Here is a 20913-nt window from a genome sequence, read left to right as displayed (position 1 = left end):
GATACTGGTTAAAACCAGTTTTACTTGCAAGGAAACCTTTTGTTCTTTAGGGCCTGGTAGCCCTGATACAGTGTTGGCGCCTGAGACACCCATTATATAACAAATCCCTTATCCTATGCTAAAAGAAAATATAAAATTGTGATACCAAAATAAAAACAAAACCTCCCAAAATCTCTAACCAGGCTTAGCTGAAAACATGGGCCTGTTCCCTATGGCAGCAAAAGTGACAAAGAAGCTGGGGCACTGTTCCTGGTCTGCAAATTCTGCTTCTTCCCACGTTCTTGGCACATCAAGGTAATGTTTGATATGATGTCCAGATTCCCAGAACTTTTTATAGATAAGTGAGTGGGCACCACTGTTTTCTAGTGTTTTTAATACTGCCAGGTGCATGGCACATTCAATTCAAGGGAGAAACTTTTTATGTTTTAGAATAGATTAATTTGGTGCAGCCAATAATAATCAGTTCTTTTAGTCAGCCTTAAGTATAGGTTTCACAGTAATTTCTAATTAATTGCATTTCACTTCTTGTGATGTCCTTGAATGAAATGAGTCCCACAAGCAAGGAACAAATGTTAGCGTTGGTGATGTCCTGTTGTTACTTGATTATTGCTAACTGAATGCTATATCACAGCAATATATTGTAACCCTGTAATAATGTCACACAGTTTACTAGCAGATAAAAGGAACGGAGATGGCAACCTTGAGGTCAGTGAAGCCTGGAATTTCTGGAGCAAGTCTGCTTGTTAGTGCTGCCAGGATTAGGTTATGATTTATGGTTCTCCATCTGATTAGCTCTACTAGAAAAACAGTTTGAAGTAATAAAGAATCCATTTGGCTCCTGGCTAATGAACGGAGAATTGCTCTTTGCATTAACTATTTATTCAGGAAGAAAATGTGATCAGCTGTTATTGAGCTTTACCAAAGAGGCATTGAGGAGATTTAAATGAAAGGCCAAGAGAAGCTGAGAGATTCCTGAATCTTATGCAGCCTGGTCATTTAGAATTAAAAGGGCCTAGAGGTCTGTGCTGCCACGTGACTTGTTGGCTGCTATACTTCTGACAAGCTGCCTGTCAGACTGCAGATTCAACCACAGCTCAGTTTAATGAAATCTGTAGAGCAGAAACAGGGAGCAGAGCAAATCGGGGAGCGGGATTAGGTGAGTACAGTAACAAGATGGATTTGCCTGTATTGACTTGGAAAAAGTACAAAACAGTAACTTTTGAATGCAAGTCCTTTATTCCGTGGTTCATTTGTTCTGTAGAGAGGAAAATCTCCATTTTACTGTATATCCAGTGATTAGTAGAATAAAAGAATGATAGATGCTTCTTAGTTTGAAATTAGATATCAATGACTTTTCTGCTATTGCTACCTTGATAAGAAAACATAATTGTTTAGCACTGAGATTTCTGGAAAGCCTTCATTGAGAGACTAACAGCAGGTTATCTCAATTTTCTGATGTTTTAATTTGCTCTGTTTGAAATATTAAAATAAGTTTTGCTCTGAGAGCTGTCAAGTTTCAGAGTCCAGGCTGAAAGTTTGTCCAAGCAATTTTGTTCCAAATGATTTCATTTCTGATCATATTTTATGAATTTGCAACAGTGCAGCGAGTGGCTGTGCAGACACCATATTTTAGAGCTGCAGTAGTTTAGACTGTCAAATGTCAAAATGTGGATTTTCTCTGTGTTCCCCCGGTAAATTAACATGTCAGAATGTGGCACTGATGGTCAGAAGTGCCCTTCAAAAAAGCTTTTTCCGCCATCCGTGTGTTGAGTAAATAGCTCTGATTAGAGCAGGTCAGAGTGGATGAGTGGATTTTATTCTTGCAATGGCATTTCTGGGTTTTGCTAAACTAATGTGAATAGTGAGCATCTACTGTACCTTTGTGGCATGCATATTGACTGTGATGTATTTGATCAATTTTAGTATTCCACGTCCTCCAAAACAGATGAAGCAGATAACACTAAATATTGCTAAATAAAATACAGTGCACATAACCAAAGAAAAGTTCTCTCTCCTGTTTGCCTTATTGCAGCCATATTATTCTGTTATCCTGCCTGCAAGAAAACTTAAAAAGCACAAATCTTTTCCAGATAATTACCCCATTCAGAAGGCTAATCTTGTGTGCTGAGAACAGAAAAGAGATGGAGGACTGGATCAGTTCCCTGAAGTCTGTACAGTCTAGAGAGCATTACGAGGTATGCAGAATCCCAGACAGTGCAGCCTGACTAAATAGGTAAAATTATAATGTAGTCAAAGATGTGTAATCCAGTGACGCTTTTTTATTTTGGGGGTTAAAGTTAAACCACATCTGTATTTTATTACCTTTGTGATATTCCAGAGGGGTAGCTATATATGTAGCAACAAAAGCAACCATGGGGCTGGGCAATGTAGAAACTGCTTCTGGTCTGCAAATTCTGCTCTTTCCTGTGCTATTTGCCAGTCCTTAGATAGGGTTATGGAAGTGGAGGCTGTCCCATAGCATATTTTAACTCCCTCTGCTAATTCTCCCACCCTTCATTGACCCAGAGGCAGGAGGAGGAGTCAAACAATAGCACATCTGCTCATGTCATAGTCATTTGTCAGAGGTCTAAGACTCCTTTGAATGCATGGGTGCATGGTGTCTTGTGCAGTTCGAACACTAGTTAGACCTTGAGTGTTATAAGAAGAGGACACAGCCCAATACAATACCACTCTTCTCATCATCCTACCACCCCATCCGTGGGGGAATGTCTGGAAGGAGTTTTGAGATGGTAAGGGTGGAATTGATGAAAGGGAGGACAGAGAATTGTTCGAATAGATTTTTTTCTTTAATTGGAGACAGGGGGAGGGTGTAGAATGAGTAAGAGAGAATCGATTTTTCACTCTTTCAAAAAGTACAAAAAAAACTCAGGAGGTTAGGGTAGCAAGTGGTAACCCTACAGTGGTTAGGGTAGCAAGGTTTAAGAAAGGTTTGGACAAGTTCCTGGAGGAAAAGCCCATAGTCTGCTATTGAGGCAGACATGGGGTGGGGGGAAGCCACTGCTTGCCCAGGATTGGTAGCAAGGAATGTTGCTACTATTAGATTTTTACCAGATACTTGTGTCCTGGATTGGCCACTATTTGAAACAGGAGATTGAGCTATATAGACCACTGGTCTGACCCAATATGGCTGTTATAAGGGCCTGTGGGGATTGGATGTCTATATGGGGGTGTGGTTTAGAGGATTAGGATGTATATTAAAGGATTCTGAGGCTCAGGGTATTTGTATATACTTTGTAGCACTATATAAATGTTTAGTAGTAGCAACAGTAGTGTATGAAAGGATAACTAGGAGCATCATAATGTAAATGAAAGAGAAGCTGGATGAGGGTGAATGAATATGTATGTGGTACTTTGGATAAGACAATAAGAAAGTGAAAGACTGGGTTAGAAGGGGTAAGGTTGGGAATAAGAAAAAGAGATAGGGATAGAGAGCGAGTGGAAGTGAGGATATAAAGACTATCAGAGCTAGACACAGTCTATGGATCATCCCAAAAAACTAGAACCACCTCCTGCCTCATCTGTATCACCCTTAGATTACAAAATTATATTCTCCCTGCCGCCATATTACTCCCTCCCAGGTTCTAGAACTTTCCTCACCTCTCTTTCTCCACTCCATCCTAGTTATCTTTCCTCCTCCTCCACTCATCATTAATCTTTCTGCTTCATAACCAATCTTACCTCCATTTTTTTTCCATTTCTGATTCTCACTACATCTTTTTTCCCTTATTCTTAAGGTCTTTCCTACCCATAAACCTTCCGAGAAAAAAAATTTACTCAGAAAGCAAAGTGGAAAAGAAATAATATATTATAATAATAAAGATTATTAGTATAATTATTATATTGTTTTCTACTTAATTATTAAAGAAAGCGAGTCAAAGGGAAATATGCATAATATTATCACATATGGGGAAATTATGTACATTACACGTTGCAGTTAGCTGACAGTAGGCACCCTACCGCCACCTAACTGACCAATCAGGGGGCAGGTTTCTAAAAAAATAAATAAATGAATGAATGGGCCAGTCTAAGGTGCCAGTCTCATGCCTATGTAGGCGCATAGGGACGCTTACAGACACCCAAGGCCAGCGGGGGTGTGGTTTGTGCTGGAAGTGGCTTTAGATGTTCCTATGTGCCTCCATAGGTGTAAGACCGGCATCTTAAATGTAAGCCTTGAAAATGCTAGCCTACATTTAAGGCGCCTGTGTTAAAAACAGCCGTGATTTTACAAACGGCGCCAGTGCATGATTAACAAGCGATCGGCGGCTGTTTCGTAGGTGGCCGATACCGGCACCGTTTATAGAATCCAACAAATAATGAATATATAGTATAAATAACATAACTTAAAGAATACAAAATACAGAGCAGCTTCTATGGGGTAATTCTATAAGGAGAAGCCTAATTGTAGGCGGTATTCTGTGGCCATTTATATAATACCAACTAGCAGAAAAGTCCGCACTATAATTTTATAGCATATATTTTGTTGATGGGCATGCATATGGGCAGAGCCTGCAAATACCTCAGTACAGGAAAAAAAATACTCCTCATACAACTAGATCTAACCGCAGTATTTGACCTGGTAGACCATAACATTCTTCTACAAATTCTGGATACAATTGGTATCACAGACAAAGTACATGCATGGTTCCAAGGATTCTTAAAGACCAGATCCTACAGAGTAAAATCAAGCAATGAAAAGTCAGAACCCTGGTCTAACCCCTGTGGAGTACCTCAGGGATCCCCTTTATCCCCCACACTCTTCAACCTCTACATCGCATCCTTTGGCACCTGTCCTCTTTTTCTTTGACATTTGTTCTTCTGTCTCCCACTTGCCCATTTCTTAAACTCCTTCTTCCCTCAGCTTCCTACTGTCTGCCACTGCCATCTCCTTGTAGCCCATAATGGGCTAGATTTACTAAGGCCACGGATTGGATCCGATCCGTGGCAGGGGGGCTATGTTTCTATGTTTCTATATTTATGAAGCGCCCTCATGCAATAGTATGCAAACTCATGGAAACATTAATCAAAACGTAAATTAGACGCAATCTTGGATGAGGAGAATCTACAGGATCCCAGTCAACACGGATTCACCAAGGGTAGGTCCTGCCAATCCAATCTCATCAGCTTCTGTGACTAGGTAACAAAACAGCTAGACTTGGGAGAATCTGTGGACGTCGTATACCTAGACTTCAGCAAAGCTTCAAAAGTGTCCCGCATCGCAGGCTGTTGAGCAAGATGAAATCAATGGGACTGGGAGAAACACTATCTACATGGGTCAATGACTGGCTGAGTGGCAGACTTCAGAGGGTGGTAGTTAACGGTATCCTATCTAAAACATCGGAGGTGACCAGTGGAGTACCGCAGGGCTCAGTCTTGGGTCCGCTCCTTTTCAACATATTCATAGGGGACCTAACTCAGGGGCTTCAAGGTAAGATAACGTTATTCGCTGATGACGCCAAACTATGAAATATAGTGAGAGACAGCAATTCACCCGATAGTATGACACAGGACCTACATTTGTTGGAGCTTTGGTCCTCGACCTGGCAGCTGGGCTTCAACGCTAAGAAATGCAAGATCATGCACCTCGGCAGCAGAAATCCGTGCAGAACTTACACCTTGAATGGTGAGACCTTAGCTAGAACTTCAACAGAACGAGACTTGGGAGTGATCATCAGCGCAGACATGAAAACTGCTGATCATGTGGAGAAGGCTTCATTTAAGGCAAGACAGTTGTTAGGTTGCATCCGCAGGAGTTTCGTCAGCTGGAAGCCTGAAGTCATAATGCCATTATACAGAACCATGGTGAGGCCTCATTTGGAATACTGTGTGCAATTCTGGAGGCCACACTACCGAAAAGATGTGTTGAGAGTAGAGTCGGTGCAATGGATGGCCACCAGGATGGTCTCGGAGCTCAAAGATCTATCGTACGAGGAAAGGCTGAAAAATTTGCGGCTGTACTCACTCGAGGAACGTAGGGAGGGAGGAGACATGATTGAGACGTTTAAGTATATTACCGGTCGTATCGAGATGGAAGAAGAGATTCTCTTTCTCAAAGGACCCACAGCCACAAGAGGGCATCCGCTCAAACTCGGGGGCAGGAAATTTCATGGCGACACCAGGAAATATTTCTTCACCGAGAGAGTGGTTGATCCTTGGAACGAGCTCCCGGTGCAGGTGACCGAGGCAAACAGCGTGCAAGAATTTAAGAGCAAATGGGATGCCCATGTGTGATCCCTTAGAGGGTTAAGCCAAGGGAACCTGTCACCAAGAGTGGGATCCCTAGGATAGTAGACCTGGGGGTGGGTCAGTAGAGTGGGCAGACCTGATGGGCTATGGCCCTTATCTGCCGTCATCTTCTATGTTTCTATGTCTAGATAAATCAAACGTAATCTCCTACAACTATGCAGACGACATCACCATTCTTCTCCCTTTTGACCAACCAAAACCCTCCATGACTGACACTATACACAAAACATTAGAAACAATAACAACTTGGATGAAAGACCACAAACTGAAACTAAACCCAGACAAAACAAAATTCATTCTCCTAGAAAATGATAAGACCCCCATCCATAACAAACCTAGTAATGAACTCAACCACATTCCCCATGCAACCCACCCTAAAACTACTAGGAATAACGATGACAGGAGCTGTACCATGCAACCACAAATCAATAAAATAATACAGAAATCCTTCGCAATCATGAGAAACTTAAGACAAGTGTGAAAATTCTTCGACAAAACACAATTCCGGATCCTAGTCCAGGCCCTAATGCTGGGTCTCCTAGACTACTGCAACATTCTCTATCTTCCCTGCCCCGCAACCATGATTAAACAACTCCAAACAGTCCAGAACACAGCCCTGAGACTCATCTACTCACTGAGGAAACATGACCACATCTGAGGCGTTCCTCCACTCACACTGGCTACCAATTCAAGCAAGAATACAATTCAAGTTCTACTGTCTTCTATTTAACACCATGAACGGCATCAGCCCAACATACCTAAATAACCGCCTATTCCGAACCACCTCAACCAAACAGAGAAGAACCCACGCTCCATTCACATACCTCCCAATCAGAGAGGTCAAACGGAAAAAACTGTATGGTGGCCTCCTGGCCACACAGGCAGCGAGATTAGACCACCAACTCTCTACTTTGCTGATAACGACCCAAGACTACAGAACATTTAGAAAAGAAATAAAAACCATACTATTTTTAAAAAACCCTGATACCCAATAATCGAAACCAACCTAAAGCATCTCTACTTTCTAAAACAACCTAACGCCACAAGAACTACCTCATCTCTACGAATCAATCTATTTATTCTATAATTCCTCTGGAAATGGCCAGATAGATCCTTTATGTAATCCGCAAGGTAACGGCAGAATAGAAATCACTAATGTAATGTAAATACTCAACTGTATAGCACTGACTATCAGCTGGATCTATAGTTTAGGCATGATATGGCTGTCATCTAAGTGTAGGCATTTACACCAGCCAAAGGATCTAACTGCCAGCTAACGGGCCTGACATGTAAGCATTTTTGCTTGCATTAGTAGTCTGTAAAGAAAAGAAGGATTGAAATAGGCATCCTGTTATAGAATTACCCTCATAATATGCAAAATAATTTGGGCTTAATGTTGGAAAAAAATTATCTTTATTGAAAATCAAAAATAATGTAACACAGGCATCTTTAAAAGCGCTTTTGTGGTCAGTGATTATACTACGTACATAAGTGCTTTAAAAAAACATGAGCCACATATACAGATAACTCTGGCTGCTTATTTTTATATACTTGTTTATTAGAATTTTTTTTAAACTATGGGCTCCTTTTATCAAGCCCCGCTAGCGGGGTTAGCGCGTCGGCCATTTCATCACACGCTAACCCCTGCGGCCGGCTAAAAAACTAACGCCTGCTCAATGCGGCTAGCGCGGCAGACGGTTTAATGCACGGTATTCTGTAAGTTAAACCCCCTACCGCAGCTTGATAAAAGGACCCCTATGTTTATAGAGAGATTCAACCAAGTCATGTACAACAAGTATAGCTTGACATAGACAACTTACTTTGACTTATGACCAGTAGCAAAATGACCAAATTTTTAATTGCTAAAGAGTCAAAGCTGGTTTTTTTAAATGAAAACAACATTGCTAAGGATATTCTGGGGATGACTAAAAAGTTGCCTATTTAAGCACTGATATTCTGCTTCTAAGGGTGGGCAATTCTGTAACTAGGCACCTTCATTTAGATGTCCAAAAGGCGTCTAGATTCTATTACTGAATACTAGTGTAAGCCGATATTTGCGCACCTAGCCAGTCAGTGTGAGCACCTAAGGGCTCCTTTTACAAAGCCGCGCTAGGGCCTTAACGCGCGGAATAGCGTGCGCTAAATTGCCGCGCTATTCCGCCTTTTGAGCAGGCGGTAGATTTCCGGCTAGCGCGCGCTAATCCGGTGCGTGCGATAAAACCGCTAGCGAAACTTTGTAAAAGGAGCCCTAAGTGTGATAGGTATGCTCATAAATTAGTGTATTCTGTAAGTCAGTGGTTCCCAAACCTGTCCTGGGGGACCCCCAGCCAGTCAGGTTTTCAAGATATCCCTAATGAATATGCTTGAGAGAGATTTGCATATAATGGAAGTGACAGGTATGCAAATCTCTCTCATGCATATTCATTAGGGATATCTTGAAAACTTGACTGGCTGGGGGTCCCCCAGGACAGGTTTGGGAACCACTGCTGTAAGTTATATGCTTAGGTGGGAGCCCCTTGTATGTCCTGCCCATGGTCTACACCTGTTTTTGCTCCATGGTATGTAAGCTAAGTAGGCACGAGGGCAAATCAAAAATTAACGGCAATTGTTAAATAATGCAATAACCGGAACAGAGCTAACAAAATGCAACATATGTACTTGTACTTTGCCTGTTGGATACTTCGTCCACACACAATGCAGCGCACAGCCTTTAGTCGTGTGGCAGCCATGAGGTCAGAAAGATGGACTTTCCATTTCAAGATTGCACCATCGAAGAACAATGTGCAGTAGTGCGATTTCTTTGGGTAGAGGGAGTAAAACCTGTGGAAATTCACCTTCAGATATTGACTCAGTGTGGACAAAGCACTATGAATCGACAAAAGGTTTATGAGTGGGTAAAAAGATTTAAAGCAGGAAGAACAGGTGTAACTGACGAAGGTCGTTCTGGTCGCCCATCAACATCGTGCACATAAGAGCACATTGACAGGACGGATGCCTTGATTAGAGAAGACCGATGGATAGTGAATATCAGCTATGGATCTGCACTTGCCATAATAATAATAATAATAATTTATTTTTATATACCACCTAACCTGCAATTCATACAATTAGGTACTCAGCATACAACATAGTAACATCATACATAATAAAATCAGAGTAACTAATACAAGCATTAAAACTAATGAATAAGAATAACAATATCAACTAAAATAAGTGCAGCTAAAAAATACATTATAACTACATGATAATATGAAGATCAATAATGTATATTATATTGTTTAAATGGGTTTTAAGATCTTTTCGAAATTGATAATAAGTAAGAAATGGAAAAACAAGAAGATTCAAACATGAATTCATTAATCCTGCTTGGAATGCTAAGGTCCTATCCAAAATTTTTTTGTAACGACATGCATTTGCTGAAGGAAAATAAAACCAACAAGATCTATGGATATTTTGCTTAAAAATAAAAAAACTAAAATGAGAAACAAGGTAAGCCGGTGCTAAGCCAAATAAAACTTTAAAACAAATGCATCCAAATTTAAATAACACTCTAGCCTCAAACGGAAGCCAATGGTACTCACCTGGCTTCGGAAGCAGCTGAAAAACTTATTCTCTGTAGGAATGCAGAAGCTAGTTGAACGATACAACAAATATTATCTTGCATGGGGGTCTGTTACTTCCATTAAAGACATTAAATGTATTTTGCCTTTACGTTTTGATTTACCCTTGCATTTGCAAAATAGTGCGTAAGTTCCATGTTAGCATATATGCATGTAAGCGTGCACATACACACGTATACCATATGCTAGTATTCTAAACACTTACCCATATAATACGCAATCTTAAATGTTAGTGCCTAGTTTATAGAATTGTCCCTTAAAAGATATCTAGCAGATGTAAAGGTAAATGAATAGTGGTGATGAAAATTCAAGTTAAGTGCATTGTATGGTTTGCCTGTTTACTTTGGAGGACCAAAGGGTAAGGAGGTCATATTGGCCATTATTGGGGGGTGAGAGTAGAACAGTTCAGCATTAGCACCCATAACATATGGGGGGCAGGGGACACCCCCATGACTACCTCAAACTGTGCCTATGGTTAAATGGATAATTCATCTGTTTAATTTTATGCCTGCTGCTGAAAATTGACCTCCTCAGATTTAGGTAAATACGTTTTATAATTTCAGCAGAATTTTTAAATCCATGCTACAAAATTTAGCCCAAAGCTGCCTCAGGAAACTGGGGGCTCTGCTTATAGGCTAACGGATTTATTGGGACATGAACTTGGAGAAAAAGAGTTCATTTTATGAGATGCACACGATGAAATGGATTCTTCCCCTCAGAATTCATGTATCAATAGACGTCTTTGAAAGCACTTGCTCTGCGCAGTGAGATTTCTAGCGGTAAATGTGGCTCTACATACATTTAGCTGCAGTTGGATCTTGTTCTTCCAAATGTGTTTTAACTTCTCCTTTGCTAGACTGCACAGTTTAATGTGGAACATTTCTCAGGGATGCACAACTGGTACGCCTGCTCCCATGCCCGCCCTACTTTCTGTAACGTGTGCAGAGAAAGCCTGTCTGGAGTCACTTCTCATGGCCTGTCTTGTGAAGGTAATGCAGCAACTTAACATGTCATTTAAGATATTGCCTTGTTTTAAGCTGCACTGGGAGAATGAAGAAAGAAGGGCTTTTAAAAAGAATTGCATTACAGAACTGTTCACAATGTACTAAAACAAAAATCATTTGCTAAAGAACTGTTTTACTAAGCAAATCCATTCAAGATCATGTTGCCCATAACCTCTGAAAGCCTTTCTCTTTTATTAAAGCATGTCTTATTTATTTGGAAAATGTGAAGATTTAGATCAAAATTTGTAAAAAAAAAAAATTCAGTTTTCTTAATATGTATTGTGAAATGATCTGTGAACATAAACCATAACCTTTACATTGTTCAGAAGATAATTCCTGAAATATATTTTAGTGGGAAAACTCCCCAAACAGGTGAAAAGTAAAGAAAAATATGTATGTGTTTAGTCTGGCTTGTTTAATTTTTATTTCACATTTCCTGATTGGCATGCTGATGTTATAAAGACCTAAATCAAACTTTTTGTCAAAGCAGCAGGTTGTCCATACACTACCTGAAGGTTGGCATTGGAACCAAGGCTTCTAAGGGTCTTGGAGTTAAGGTCCAGTGCACTAATGCCAATCTCCAGCCTACCAGGGGAGAAAGCTTCATCATTGCATCAGCTCAAGGCCATTGTTTGCCTCTGATGTCAGGCTGAAACAGGTAGAGACCCAGAATTCTCCTCTGAAGTATTTTTCTGGGTCAGATACTGAGTGCTGTTGGTAATGGCTTAGTAAGGGTGCGGGGGTACAGACTGCTGGGAGTGATGGTGCCTCTCCTCCTCTCTACATTTCCCCCCCAACATACCTCTTGAAATGTTCCCTAGTGCAAGCAGCATTTTCCACCTCTTGTTCATGCTGGCTTCGGCTCCATTCTGGTTGCAAAACCAAGACATGACATCAGAAGGGAGCCGAGGCTTGCATTAGCAGGAGGTGGAAGATACTGCTGGCAAACATTTCAAGAGGTAAGCAGGGGGGCGGTGCTTAAGTAGCAGGGAAGAGTAGGGGGCACATGGCACGGTAATGCTGGGCACCTCCACCCCAGGTGACCCCCCCCCCCTCGCTATACCATTGGCTTTTGGGATTGATTATGAGCCAGAGGTATTCTCTTGCTTGTTATCTAATCCCTCTCCATGAAAATCCCCACCAGATCACTGATTTTAAGAGAGAAATGGCATATACCATTCCATGTAACTTAGCGACGGAGGTGCCCAGGGCAGAAATATTGGATATCCTCCAATTCCTTGACCACCCCCATTCTGTTCATAGAATCATGAACAACATTGAAATGAAAATATGACCTCTCTGTAGCACTATGAACAAGAAGGTTGAATAGATAAGGTTCACAGATTCAAAAAGCAGTAAATTCCTCACAGTTTTGTAGTGGTTTGATCCACTTTAAAAGAGCCAAAAGTTCCAGGACTCATTCAAGTTCCTAGATGTTGGGGAGAAAAGCTCAGACACTGGAGACTTTTGAGAGAAAGAATTTTCAGAATACTATGTTCACCTCCTGCATGGCTTCTAAGATTGTAAGCTCTTCTGAGCAGGGACTGTTTATTAAATGTCAAAATGTACAGCTCTGTATACGCCTTTCAGCGCTATATAAATGATAAATAGTAGTAGTAGTTATCAGATCTTCATGGGCATGAACTTGTAAGAGATGTGCAAAGTGTGGCAGAAATTTGCTGAAACTGTCCTTTGGGAAGCCAACAAACTTCACTAGTAACATAGTAAATGACAGCAGATAATAGAAACATAGAAGCATGATGGGAAATAAAGGCCAAATAGCCCATTCAGTCTGCCCATCCGCAGTAACCATTATCTTTTTCTCTCTCTTAAAAGATCCCATGTGCCTATCCCAGGTTTTCTTGAAATCAGACACAGTCTCTGTCTCCATCACCTCTACCAGGAGACTGTTTCACGTATCTACCACCCTTTCTGTAAAAAAAGTATTTCCTTAGATTACTCCTGAGCCTATCACCTCTTAACTTCATCCTATGCTCTCTCATTCCAGAGCTTCCTTTCAAATGAAAGAAACTCGACTCATGCACATTTACATCATGTAGGTATTTAAACACTTCTATATCTCCCCTCTCCTGCATTCCCTCTAAAGTATACATATTGAGTTCTTTATCATGAAGACCTTGCACCATTTTAGTAGCCTTCCTCTGGACCGACTCCATCCTTTTTATTTCTTTTTGAAGGTGTAGCCTCCAGAATTGTACACAATATTCTAAATGAGGTCTTACCAGAGTCTTATACAAGGGCTTCAATACCTCCTTTTTCCTACTGGCCATACCTCTCCCTATGCACCCTAGCATCCTTCTAGCTTTCGCCATCACCTTTTCAACCTGTTGGCCACCTTAAGATCATCACATACAATCATATCCAAGTCCCGCTCATCTGTCATGCACTTAAGTTCTTCACCCCCTAAACTGTATCGTTCCGTTGGGATTTGCAACCCAAATTCATCACCTTGCATTTCTTAGCATTCAATTTTAGCTGCTAAATTTCAGACCATTCTTCAAGCTTCGCCAGGTCCTTCTTCATGTTATTCACACAATACGGTGTGTCTACTCTATTGCATATTTTGGTATCATCTGCAAAGAGGCAAATCTTACCTGACAGCCCTTCAACAATATCATTTATAAAAATGTTAAAAAGAACAGGCCCAAGAACAGGACCTTGAGGCATACCACTGGTAACATCCCTTTCCTCAGAGTGATCTCCATTGATCACTACCCTCTGTCGCCTTCCACTCAACCAGGTCTTGACCCAGCCCATCACTTTGGGGCCCATCCCTAGGGCACTCAGTTTATTTAAATACACCGCATCTAGCGCATTCCCTCTATCCAGTTCTCTGGTCACCCAGTCAAAGAAATTGATCAGATTTGTCTAACAAGACCTACCTCTAGTAATGCTAATTTTATTTTTATTTATTCAATTTTCTATACCATTCTCCCAAGAGAGCTCAGAATGGTTTACATGAATTTATTCAGGTACTTAAGCATTTTTCCCTGTCTGTCCCGCTGAGCTCAAAATCTATCTAATATACCTGGGGCAATGGGGGGATTAAGTGACTTGCCCAGGGTCACAAGGAGCAGCATGGGTTTGAATCTACAACCCCAGGGTGCTGAGGCTGTAGCTTTAACCACTGCTCCACACAGTCCCAACTGGATTTAAAGCGGTGTACAAAAATTACTTAAAGCTTACAAAGAGTAAATTAAGAACAAAGAGTGAATAAGGACAAAAAAACTAGATCTTAAAAACAGCATTATAAGGCATCATGTGTTTCTCAAAGAAGTAGGTTTTCAACAATTTGCGAAGAGAGCAGTAAGTAGATATAGATCTAATTTCACCTGGTAGGTCATTCCAGATCTTAATTCCCAGATAATCAAAGCTACGCTCATGGTGTCTTATATATTTGCCATTTTTTTAAAGCTGGATATAATAAGACCTTGCTCTTATTCAGTCTCATGGAGCCTGTGCTGAGAAGTAGATGACAGTGCTCACTTATTGATGATGGACATTGGCCAGCCAGTGCCTTGAAAATAATGCAAGCAAATTTGAATCTGGTCTTGTATTGAACTGGTAGCCAAATCAGAGCACGCAGTGTGGGAGGAGTTCTATCAAATTATTTTACATAAGAACATAAGAATTGCTGCTGTTGCTGGGTCAGACCAGTAATCCATCCTGCCCAGCAGTCCGCTCACGCGGCGGCCCCTCAGGTCAAAGACCAGTGCTCTAAATGAGTCCAGCCTCACCTGCGTACGTTCCAGTTTAGCAAGAGCTTGTCCAACTTTGTCTTGAAACACTGGAGGGTGTTTTCCTCTATAACAGCCTCTGGAAGAGCATTCCAGTTTTCCACCACTCTCTGGGTGAAGAAGAACTTCCTTACGTTTGTACAGAATCTATACCCTTTCAACTTTCGAGAGTGCCCTCTCATTCTCCCTCCCTCCCTGTCTAGCTGCCATATTTTGCAAGAGCTAATTCGATTCTGAAGTTTCTCTGTGATAACCCTCATAAAGGGGTCCTTTTACTAAGGCGTGCTAGCCGTTTTAGTGCGTGCTAAATGCTAATGTGTCCATTATATTCTATGGACTTGTTAGCGTTGAGTGCACACTAAAATGGCTAAGCACGCCTTAGTATAAGAGGGGGAAGTGAGTTGCAGTAATCAGTTTGAGGTAACAATGTATCCTGAGCTATGGTACGAAAGCTATTGCAGTCTAAAGATGATTTCATACTGCGTAGCTGTGGAATACCTTCCTAACAATAAAATTTACTTGATTCTTCATAGTTAATCTCGAGTCTAGTATAATACCTAAAATTTTGGATTTATTTTCAGTTTGGAGAGTTTCTCAAGTTAAAAGTTGGAAACATTTACAAGGGTGTTTACAAGGGTTGTTATCATAATCACCAAACCAGATGATTTTAGTTTTTTGCTTATTTAGTCTGAGGAAATTATCTGTAGTCCAGGTATCTCTCTCACCAATGGCCTTTAATAGAGAATCAATGGTATTGGCATAAGAGTCTAATGCTGGACAGAGTAAAAAGATGTCATCAGTATAAGACAATACATATTGACCTAAGGCAGGGATCTCAAAGTCCTTCCTTGAGGGCCGCAATCCAGTCAGGTTTTAAGGATTTCCCCAATGAATATGCATGAGATCTATGTGCATGTACTGCTTTCAATGCATATTCATTGGGGAAATCCTGAAAACCCAACTGGATTGCGGCCCTCAAGGAGAGACTTTGAGATCCCTGACCTAAGGTAGTTAAGTAAACTCCTAATGATATTAGGTAAATATTAAATAATAAAGGAGAGAGCGGTGAGCCCTGCAGAACTCCACATGCAGGTCCCCAATGATCAGAGAATTTACCCTTCTTCTGTACTCTGTATGATCATTTGCATAAAATTTCAGTCAAACATTCCAAGGTAGAACCTGGAATGTTGCTACTATTTGTGTTTTTGTCAGGTATTTGTGTCCTGGAATGGCCATCGTGAAGATGAGATACTGGGCTCATTTAGACTGAAAACCAGGACTCGATGGTCTATAGCAGGGATAGGCAATTCTGGTCCTCGAGAGCTGGAGCCAGGTCAGGTTTTCAGGATATCCACAATGAATATGTATGAGATGGATTTGCATGCACTGCCTTCTTGAGATGCAAATCTATCTCATGCGTATTTTTTTGTGGATATCCTGAAAACCTGACCTGGCTCCGGCTCTCGAGGACCGGAATTGCCTACCCCTGGCCTATAGTATCAAAAGCAGTGGAAATGTCAAACTGTAAAAGAATCATATCTTTTCCTTTCCTGAGGTAGGATCTAATCTCTGCTACCAAAGTTAACAATAAAGTTTCAGTGCTATGAAGAGCACAAAAGCCACGCTGACTAGAATGCAGAAGATTGAAATTAATTACATAGTTCGATAGTTGTTTGAATACTTCAAACTCTAATAGTTTAGAAAACCAATGGATACCAGCAATTGGCCGATGATTATCATCCAGTCTGCCCAATGGGTGCCCACATTATAAATTCATGATTAAATTAAACTGTCTTTTTTCTTTGATATTTCTGGCCCGTCAACCATAGAAGTCTGCCTGGTACTGTCCTTAGGTTCCAACTACCGGAGTTGCCATTGCCAGCCTATCTAAACCTTCTCAAATTACTGGAGTTCCTGTCGAAGCCCTCCTCAACCCATCCCAAACTGAATAGCCATATACAGGACACAGACCATTCAAGTCTGCCCTGTTCCAGCCCTAGTTCTTCAATTTATACCCTTCATTTTTTGATTAGAGATCTTTGTGTTCGTCCTACGCTAATTTGAATTCCGTAACCGTTTTACTCTCCACCACCTTTCTCGAGAGGGCATTCCAGGCATCCACCACCCTCTCTATGAAAAAGAATTTCCTAACATTACTGTTCAGTCTACTACTCCACAGCCTCAATTTATGAACTCTTGTTTTACAATTTTCCCTTTTCTGGAAAATATTTGGTTCTGTATTAATACCTTTTAAGTATTTAAACATCTGTATCATATCTTCCCTGTTTCTCCTGTCCTCTAAAGCAGTGTTTTTCAACCTTTTTTGGGCAAAGGCACACTTGTTTCATGAAAAAAATCACGAGGCACACCACCATTAGAAAATGTTAAAAAATTTAACTCTGTGCCTATATTGACTATATATAAAGTAATTCTCTTGAATAGGAATCAAATAAACACAAAGAAAGTATTTTATAATGCTGCCACCGCCAACAACACCGTTGGCGGCGGTGGCACTCAAGTGGCTAAAGAGCCGCAGTTTGCCGGCCTAGGGACAACACTGGAGGGTGGCCAGCTGTGCACCCCCTTGGGACGTAAACCCGGGGTGGGGCAGACCGCCCCCCCCACCCTGGTATGCCACTATCTGTACCTCACTCCCTCCCTATGACCAAAAATTCTCCTTTCTTCTATTCCCCGTGTACACAATCATCTCTTTCCCTCCCTTCCTCTCTCCAAAGTCCATGCCTTCTGTGTCCAAACACTCATTCCCTCCCCCACCTCAGCATCTCTTTCCCTCCCTTCCTCTCTCCCAAGTCCATTTCTTCTGTGTCCAAAAACGCATTCCCTCCCCCACCTCAGCATCTCTTTCCCTCCCTTCCTCTCTCCCAAGTCCATTTCTTCTGTGTCCAAAAACGCATTCCCTCCCCCACCTCAGCATCTCTTTCCCTCCCTTCCTCTCTCCCAAGTCCATGCCTTCTGTGTCCAAAAACCCATTCCCTCCCCCACCTCAGCATCTCTTTCCCTCCCTTCCTCTCTCCCAAGTTCATGCCTTGTGTCCAAAACGCACTCCCTCCCCCCTTTTGTGTTCCGTGTTTGCCTCCCAGTCCATCTTTGCAACTTTCTCAGCAAAACGAAGCTCAAGCCGCGAGGCTTGTCTTCTGCTTCCTGTCTGCCCTGCCGCACACAAATAGCCGAACGGAAGTATTCTCCGACGTCAGCGCTGACGTCGGAGGGCAGGCTTTGCTTAAGCCCTCCCTCCGACGTCAGCGCTGACATCGGGGAACGCTTGCGATCGGCTATATGTTAGCTGCAGGGCAGGCAGGAACAGAAGACGAGCCTCGCGGCTCGAGATGTATTGAACTCCGCGGGTCCCCCGTCCAGCTCTCTCCTGTCCACGTGGGGCGGACCGCCCCTCTCCCTAGACTGGTGGTACTGCCCTGATGGCGGCCCTGACCGTAAGGCACACCAGGCAACATCTCGCGGCACACTAGTGTGCCGCGGAACAGCGGTTGAAAAACACTGCTCTAAAGTATACATATTCTGCTCTTCCAGTCTTTTGCTCAAACCCCCAACCATTTTTGTTGCCTTTCTCTGGACTGCTTCAAGTCATCTTATATCATTTGCCATATATGGTTTCAAAAATTGAACACAATACTCCAAGTAAGGCCTAACCAATGACCTGCAAAAGCCAAAAACAACTGCAGACTATGTACAAGATGCAGGCACTGTTTATTTCAAACTCTAATGGTATATACAACCTTATTACCAACCGAGGGACCCGACACGGTCCGTGTTTCGGACAACACACCTTCCTCAGGGGTCCGTGGTAGATAAGGTTTTGCAACAAACAGCATTAAAGGGAAAAAAACAAGTGCCCGAACGAGTGTAGTGCTGGATTGTAAGAAGCATAGCAATCTCAGTGGATGCTTGGAATGCTATGTACAGGGGGGTCACACTAAGGGGGGGCTGCACTATCTATAGGTGGGGGTCAGGCTATCTATGGGGGTTCTGACAGGAGGGATTGGACACCCTCTGCCGTTGATCTACAGGGGAGGTGGGGGGTTTCTGGCAGGAGGGACTGGGCACCCTCCTGCTGTCGATCTACAGGTTTTTTTTTCTGGCAGGAGGGATTGGGCACCCTCCTGCCGGCGATCTACAAGGGGGGTGCCAGGTTTCTGGCAGGAAGGATTGGGCACCCTCCTGCCGGTGATCTACAGGTTTTTTTTTCTGGCAGGAGGGATTGGGCACCCTCCTGCCGGCGATCTACAAGGAGGGGAGGAAGGGCCTTGGGTGTCTGGGCAAACCGGAGTCTTAGGCCTCCTTCCCAGTGTATTCTGGGCTGCACTGGGAGTGACCTAAGATTCCGATTGGTCAGATACCTAAGACCACTCCCATGGGTATCAGTGGTTGGGGCAGGTCATGGGTTTAGGGGGCCTGCAGGCAGGAGGGAATGAGCATCATTTTTTGCCATTTCTGATGGCGTTTTTCATTTAGGCATTGGCAGGGTGCCTACCAACACCTAAGTTTAGGCGTTGGTTATAGAATTTCACTGTAAATAACACTGTAAGCACCCTGGACTTCCAAAAACATGTAGCCTAAAACCTTAACAGGGCTTTTTATATTTTCATCCAAAGTAATGCAGGAGATATCTCCTAGATACTGATGATCAGTTGGGCCCAATCTCCTTTACTTCACACTACAGGTAGTGGCAGATTAAGAGCAGGGACTCTAAAATCTTCCTGTTTAGAAAAACGGAGGCAAATTTGGGTGTCTTGCTACAATTGCTGATTGTATTAAATGATGTCCTTCAAATATGGACTGTTGGGTATAGTGAGCCATAAGCATGACCCATGTTCAGAATAAGACTATCTGTCTTGAGTCCTGTTGTCCTTAGTGATCATATTTTACTCAAAAGTTACATAAGAACATAAGAATAGCCTTACTGGGTCAGACCAATGGTCCATCAAGCCCAGTAGCCCATTCTCACGGTGGCCAATCCAGGTCACTAGTACCTGGCCAAAACCCAAGGTGTAGCAATATTCCATGCTACCAATACAGAGCAAGCAGTGGCTTCCCCCTTATCTTTCTCAATAACAGACTATGGACTTTTTGTCCCGGTATTTGTCCAACCCTTTCTTAAAACCAACTACGCTATCTACTCTTAGTGCTCTCTATCCGCTCTTAAAACATCTATCTAATTTATTCACTTGGCTGGACCAAAAAAAAATAAATTACTCACTCTTCTTTTTCCTTTCCAGTCCTCTTTCTAATCATGTTATAAACTTTAACAGTGACAAGAGGAAGAAAGAAGGCAAGAGTTTTAGGCAGCCTAGGCCTCCCCTCAGTTAACTCTCAGGCCCCTAGCACCCTGCCCCTGAAATCTGATAACTACGTAATTTCACCAATCTCAACCAGTCCAAGACCACTTGGTAAAACTCCATTATGCTATTACAAATTAAACTTTGTTTCATATCTCTGTTTATCTTTCTATTTATACAGTATACCGGTGGGTGTAATTTTGTAAAGCACATTTTCCTGTGTAAAGTATGTTTTACTTGTGGAAAATGGAGATTCTAAAATTGTATGGCTAAATATTTGCAATCAAAAATTATTCATGTAAGACGTTCTCTTTGCTTCTTTATCTAGTCTGTAAGTTCAAGGCTCATAAACGTTGTGCAGTAAGGGCAATAAACAACTGCAAATGGACTACTCTAGCCTCTATTGGAAAAGATATTATTGAAGATGAGGATGGGGTACGTATATTGTTTTATGTATTATGATTCATTACAGTAGTATATTTTAGATTGGGAGCCCACTGTGTATAATAAATGTGAACTGCTTTGATTGTATTACAAAAAGGCAGTATATCAGATCCTAGGAGGAGATTGTGGCATTGTGGTTAGCACTTCAGCCTCAGCATCCCGAGGTTGTGGATTCAAACCCCGTGCTGCTCCTTGTAACCCTGGGCAAGTCACTTAATCCTTCACTGCCCCAGGTATATTAGATAGATTGTGAGCCCACCAGGACACATAGGGAAAATGCTTAAAGTACCTGTTTGTGAACCGCTTGAGTGTGGTTGTAAAACTACAAAAAGGCGATATACAAGTCCCAAACCCTATTATCCTTTTACTGTTTCTCACTTTATGAGGATAATTCTTTAGCAGATTGCCTTTGAGAAGAAGGTAAGTAGGAATCTTTTTCAAGCCTATTCTATAAAGAAACATAGGCACACACTTTTCCTCATAGAATGTTTGTGCAAGTGACAGAAAA

The 20913-nt window shown here is 41.9% G+C and overlaps 1 protein-coding gene across 4 annotated transcripts in view; it reads left to right on the top strand.

The window, feature by feature from the left end:
• The window catches only part of DGKH (diacylglycerol kinase eta), a 445542-nt gene that overhangs the window by 291566 nt on the left and 133063 nt on the right, over positions 1-20913 (top strand). Inside the window, exons 1-4 of one of the 4 annotated variants that reach the window (XM_033948016.1) lie at positions 951-1156; positions 2091-2195; positions 10741-10873; positions 20290-20396. In XM_033948016.1, the coding sequence (XP_033803907.1) occupies positions 2142-2195; positions 10741-10873; positions 20290-20396 (294 nt within the window). In that variant the 5' untranslated portion in view covers positions 951-1156; positions 2091-2141. Of the gene's footprint in view, positions 1-950; positions 1157-2090; positions 2234-10740; positions 10874-20289; positions 20397-20913 lie in introns of those variants that run through there. The other 3 variants (XM_033948018.1, XM_033948015.1, XM_033948017.1) reach the window with 3 other exon arrangements.

This window comes from Geotrypetes seraphini, chromosome 6 (genome assembly GCF_902459505.1).
Source record: "Geotrypetes seraphini chromosome 6, aGeoSer1.1, whole genome shotgun sequence".
Lineage (NCBI taxonomy): Eukaryota > Metazoa > Chordata > Amphibia > Gymnophiona > Dermophiidae > Geotrypetes > Geotrypetes seraphini.
The sequence above is the reverse complement of the archived record's forward strand: the minus strand, read 5'-3'. Positions and strand labels throughout refer to the sequence as shown.